General features: G+C 39.2%; 1 protein-coding gene across 1 annotated transcript in view; it reads right to left on the bottom strand.

Moving 5' to 3' along the window:
* Positions 1-2,469: 2,469 nt before the first annotated feature.
* Positions 2,470-6,422, bottom strand: part of aacs (acetoacetyl-CoA synthetase) — a 37,198-nt gene continuing 33,245 nt past the window's right edge. The window contains exon 18 of the mRNA XM_023421150.2: positions 2,470-6,318. Coding sequence (XP_023276918.1) covers positions 6,181-6,318 — 138 coding nt within the window. The 3' untranslated portion in view covers positions 2,470-6,180. The remainder of the gene's footprint in view (positions 6,319-6,422) is intronic.

Raw genomic sequence — 6,422 nt, 5'->3', positions numbered from 1 at the left:
AGTGGGGGGTGGAGGGGGGGTAGTTATCTCAAACAAATTGTTGACAGTGGATATGAAATAAAAGCCACTGTCAGTGTGTTCCTGTGAGGATCAAATTGGAACGGAAGCATAAAGCAGATTGGTTGTTACCACCACTTTATTTTGATCACTGATTATCTGCTAAGCAGATTTATCTGCGTCACTCTCTTTCGCTCTCTCTGGCTATAATTCCTTCCTCTGTGTTGTATTTATTATATTTTGTAATTTATAACAAAAAATGACGGTAAAGCTTTGAACTAAATGCTAACGTGCTCACAATGATAATGATGTTTACCATGTTCACCATCTTAGTTTAAATGGATATTTAACATAGATGTTTCCATTTGCTCTTGTCATACTTACCACGGCCACTAGATGTCACCTAACAACAAAACAAAACTATGCGTAAGTAACTGGCTCGTTTTTTACAAGGATATAATTTGTTTTTGCATGAATCCAAGTATTGGACAAATTCAAATTTTGACCTGATGATGGTGCTAAATGAAAAACTCAGGGGATGAAGTGAAGTGATTACAATTCATCCTGATTGGGACATGAACTTTCATAGCAACCCTTCCAATAGTTGTTGAGATATATCACTAAAAAGATGAAATGTCAACCTCATGGGGGCGCTAGAGTAAAAGTCAGGAGATCACCAAAGTCAGTAAGCATCATCCTCTGGGGACAGTGAATTTCAATCCATCAAATAATTGCTGAGATATTTCAATCTGGACCACCAATTTGGTCCAAATTGAAATATATATAGTGTAATTTAGTTCAGTGCCTTCTTATGTCGATATAGCCTCATTCATGATTTAGCACCGTTAATAGGCAGAAGAAAAGTAACTGTTGACCCACAGTCACTGAATCCCTGCATGGTTAATTACTGCTAGATGACATAAATAATGGAATGGAATAAATAAAGCTTACCCTTTCTCCTCAACTCCCTGTGGTGATCCCATTTCCTTTGACCAGACTCAAATGGAGGCTTCTTCTCACTCCTTCGATTAAAAAATGACAGCGAGCAGGAGACATGCTTCATTTTCACTTCAAGATTAAACATGTCTCTGCCACATTCCTGCCAGCAAGACGTCTGCGCAGAGATAAAGCCCGTGGAAGCTCTTTATTGAGGTTGTGATCAGTCTTTCAGGAGAAAGTCTCTCTGGGAACCAGTTTAGACTTAACAAGTCTCCTATGGGGGTGAGAAGGAGGGAGCGGGGTTCAGTGAATATACTGTCACCTGAGGATAATTGGGGACATGGAAGATAGGAAACAAAAGAAAGGAACAATAACTCATCTTGGAAGTGGGAAGGTTTCCAACTTCCGAATCGGAGGGATAAAAGAGGAGCAGGTAATGAAGTCTTCAAAAGTCGAAGTGAACATAGTGTGTTCTTCACTACACAAACCCACCACCAACCACAGCTCAATGCTGAAGCAACTGCAAAGGTGTGTAACTATGCAGTTCCTCTAATGGCCCCTAGAGGCTGGCTTGGAAAAACCTTTAATCATGTATACAAAACCTTTATTTTTTGTCAAAGAAGGAATAATCTCTAAATGAACATAGTATTATAGAGGAGGGTTTGATATGACATTATAGATAAATTAGCAATAATTTGATATTTGGGAAATATGCTTATTTGCTGAAAGTCAGATGAGAAGTTTGACGTCATTTTCACATCAGTACACTAAATATGTTGCTGGAGCCGGCAACCAGTTAGCTTAGCCTAGCATAAAAACAAGCGAAAAACAATGAAACAAGGGAAAACTGCTAGCCTAGCCCCTTCCAAAGCTTACGAAATCTGACCATCAAATATATCTCATTTGTTCAAATTGTATGAACCTGAAATGTAAAAATAATTGTTTGCTGTTTTACAGTGATTTCCTGGAGCCAGGTTACAATCTCCGCCCATGTGCAACCACCTGTTGTATAACTTTGTGTGTGTTTGTGTGTGTGTTTGTGTATGTGTGTGTGTGTGTGTGTGTGTGTGTGTGTGTGTGTGTGTGTGTGAAACTCAGCATCTTTTAGTTTTGTGCCATTGGCGAGATGATACAAGCAATTTGAATGTGTCATGTTGGACTCTTGTGAAATTGTGCTGCTTCCTAACTTTGTACAGGATAAATGATTGACTGATAAAAATTGAGAGATAACTCAGTAATTAAAATAATCTCTCTTGGGCATGTTTGCCTTGTTTTACAGGACAACACACCATGGCTGCCTTCAAATTTGCATAATCTAGATCCTTTAATGGAGAAAAACAACAGAAAGCTTTAAACTGGGGCTTCAAACACCCCATTGGAAACATGTGGATGACAAAACAGTCACTATGTCCAAGATTCTTCTAGTTAGCCTGTAATCTATCTGAACAATGTTTTAATCGATTTATTAAGAATAATGGCAAGTTTCACTAGTTTCACTTTACATTGATTCAAATCAATCACAGTCCAATCCAGTCACTTTAAATGTTTAATTTTCTTCAGTTTGGAAGGCAAAGTTTTACCTAAGCACCACAGGTCAGTTTACAACAAAATACCAAAGAATAAACAGTCTGTCATTAAGTCTGTGCATTTTCAATTTACAGTTAAATTGATTACACCGAGAGCAAATTAACCGTCCACCCCTGTAAGCAGAGTGTACAATTAAACCGTTAACAAAGTCATTTTTTGATTTGTTTCGTGCTGTCATGAGACATCTGGGATGAATCACACCAGCCTCTCCGGTTGGCAGCATGGGACTTACCATTCATGTTCATCAGATAGTTATTATTTTTGAATTTCATAAACACTTCAGCTTTTCCATTTGTCAACATTCCTACATTCACCCCACACTGCTCATTTTTGCAGTCCTCTCCTCACCCTGCTATCTCTACACCAGACTGACAGGATGCCAACAAAACATTTTCTCATGTTCGAATGACTGAAGGTTGGAATAGATTAAAAAGAAATACTAGAACGCTCGATTAGTGAGACTTTTTACACTTAGGAACTGGACTCTAACCAAGTCTCACTTTTTCTATTTTTCGATTTCGCTCTGTTGTGTTGTGAAGTTTGGCTGACTGGCAGGTCTGAGCGTTCACACTTAAAAAGGTTACAGGAAGTTTGAAAACTGCCAAGTTTATTTCTAAAGTAGATGTCTGTCAAAATGACTGGCTTCTACACACTCACCAAAACACAGAGATAAACACATAAAGAGACATTTACTCAAACACACACACACACACACACACGCCCACACTTCAGTTATTCCACCAGCCTGTCAATTCTTTATTATTCACCCTAAAGCAGACGTCCACATGCTGAGGTGTCCAGGACATCACAAGCTGCTACCTGCAGCACCAGTGCTGATTTAGTAATAGTATGTTATTGAGAGCTTATGGTAATGGCACCTAAAGGTGAAGCTATACAGGAAATGATGCTGGAGGAATGAGTATCAGTCAAAATGTTTAAGAAAATGAATGGACTCTTGAGTTGCTGGTGGTATTTGTGTCAGAATCCAGAAGTAAACTGTAAAATCTCCTGTGCACACGTTACAGTGCGCTGTGTCCAGCAAGCGTGGGATAAAGGGCCTCTCAGTTTGTCTCAGGAAAACATGTAGATGCAGATGCTGTAAATCTGTGACGGGTATTAAAGGCTGAAATTTTGGAACACGCATTATTTGGTTGAGCTTTTGCTCTCAGACTGGCTTTACTTTATTGGGTAGATGACAGCTGTCAACCAGGAAATGCAAAAAAAAAAATCTCCCTTGGTACATGACTCACTCTAATGCAAATATCTCCCTGAAAAACTCTGAACATAGCCATGGTTCGCAGGTGAAAGAGTTCACATCCAGCCAACGTCCAACGTAAACTAGACCCAGACAATGACCCTCAACATTGTGCTGTTGTGTGAAAGAGCAAATCATCTACTGCAGAAATGATCCGATTCACTAAACTTTCTCATTACACCTAAATAGAAAAAATAAAAAAAACATTTGCAGATTCACTAAAAGTGGAAACAGAAGAATCAAATACAGTCGACTTATTATTTACACGTGACAAACCCAGAATTACGTTTGCAAACACTTGGCTTAATATGATTGCAGAAAAAAAATAACTGCATAACCTGCATGCATCCTACAGAATGGAAAAGCAGATCTGCCATGTCTCACTAGATGTCGCCATGAACAATGTCACATATACAGTGCTAAAGTGCAACGTGTACAGTTATCAAATCATGATCCCTGTCTGCGTAAGAGAACCTCTGCATATATGACACTTCAGAGCCACCCTGTGGAGCTGTTTGTCTCTTTACATGTTGCTCACCAAAAAGCATTATGTTTATCCTTTAGCCCTAAAAAAAACCCCCAAAACATCATGAATTCACTTCCAACCTCGTAAACACTTAAAAAAAACTGACGGCGTGACACGATTGGCAGGATATGTTATCCATCATCTGCATCTACAGACAAACAAAACAAGAATCTAGATTGCTCCATAGCACTACTGGTGGTCAAAGACTCCACATGATACCTTAAAAGAGGACATTTATTCAATCTATGGCATTAAAGATGAACTGCAGAGTTTTCCAGTTGATTTGATTACATTCATACCTTTAAACATGCTCACATAATCCTAACGGAAACAAGTGACAAAACCTGAATCAGAAGCTAAACAAGGAGAATCCATAAAAAACACAAGAAAAAGTCCAGTAAGAAAAATGCTACTTCTGTGATTTCTCCACAATTCACATTCTGGTCACGTATGTAGTTAGTTTAGTTTTTTCCTCCCAACATGAAATGAAACCCCAGTGATTAGTGTTTTTGTTATTGTTACACCCATGTTGCTCAGTAGTGCGACTAGTGACCAAAACCACTGCAGCTCATCTTTAACAGCATTAATTGGCCTTTAGGCTTTGTCACACAGCATGAGGACATTTTGAATAAATAATTCCCATGTACAAAGCAAAAAAAAAACCCCCAAACAAAACAGGCTATGCTGCAGCTATCTGAGATGAACACATTTTTCTGGTTGTGACAAACACGGACCATTGATATGGAACTTATAAATACAGGCTTTTGTGGTGATACGAACATTTGCTCACTTCCAGATCACACTTGATCATGACTGACCCGTTTGTAAAAGAGTTTCAGACACGGACAAAAATACTTTCCACTGAAGAGAGCTTGGATGGAATGAAATGGAATAAACGCTACAGTCAGATGAGGGTTACGATCGAGCACGTAATACACAAGAGGTTAATAAACTTTTTTAGGTTTTGGACAAATGTTAAGTAAGTTTTGTTTTATCTGGAATCTCTGGTTCATAATCAAACTACATCTTGTGACATGTTACGACCCACTACAAGGTTTGGGTCACAGTCCAAAACAATTCTTATATATATAAATTCATATATATATATATATAATAATAATATAATTCATATATATTCATATATACATTTAATAAAGCAACACACACCACATAACAATGATATGGTGATATGAGCCAAAGCTGAGGTGTTAATCCCAGGTAGGTATGTGTGTGTGTGTGTGTGTGTGTGTGTGTGTGTGTGTGTGTGTGTGTGTGTGTGTGTGTGTGTGTGTTTATCTAAACACTTCCATGGATTTTCAGCCTGGGACCCACTCAGAAACAACACCACGGTTAAAGCAGCTGACACAGGGAGATATGGTTCTTCACTGGCTGATAGCAATCAGACTGTGAGGCCACAGCAAAGCGCTTAATGACAAATTTCACTCCTCCATTGTCGGTGGCTTCGGAGCGTGAGCTTATTCACAAGTGATGCTAAGCACGTCACGTTACACCCAAAGCTGAGTCCAGTTCAACATCTACTCGCACAACATGGCGGACTAAGAGCGGCTGCTTGACCGCTTGTTTGTAATCTAGCCTACGGAGCAGCACCCCTCATGTTTGTTAAATCCCGGTTCTACCTGGTACCAGACTTATTATTATATATACACATTTTTGTACCAAATTTTGCATCATTTTGACATACGTATATATTTTCTTTTTATGCCCTGTACAAAAGCTCAGAGTGCCTTTTTGCACTGCACTTTGCATGTCTCCCTGTTCTAGTGAATCTGAATGAAGTTAATTTTAAAAACTAAGCTGAATTCTCATCAGGTTGTTCCTTGTGGGTCCTCTCTGCAGCTCTGTGAAGCCTCGTCTCTTAATAGTTTTGCAGTTCAGGAATGTTCTTATAGAGCTCCAGTGAATCAGGGTTGGAGAAAGCCCCTCTCTGCGCCACCTCCCGGCCAGCGATCACCTGCTTCACAGCCACCTCCACTTTCTTCCCGCTGATGGTGTACTGCAGAGGGATGAAGAAAGGTGCTGTCAGTCTAACCAGAAATGACTTTCACAGTTGAAACCATTGTAATAGGATAATCTGACAGGTTTGTTCATATCTGACGT

The sequence above is a fragment of the Seriola lalandi genome, unplaced genomic scaffold (genome assembly GCF_002814215.2).
Source record: "Seriola lalandi dorsalis isolate HSWRI2012SDOR001 ecotype SW California unplaced genomic scaffold, Sedor1 jcf7180002054664, whole genome shotgun sequence".
Taxonomy (NCBI): domain Eukaryota; kingdom Metazoa; phylum Chordata; class Actinopteri; order Carangiformes; family Carangidae; genus Seriola; species Seriola lalandi.
Note: the sequence above shows the minus strand (reverse complement) of the source record. Positions and strands in the feature narration are given on the sequence as shown.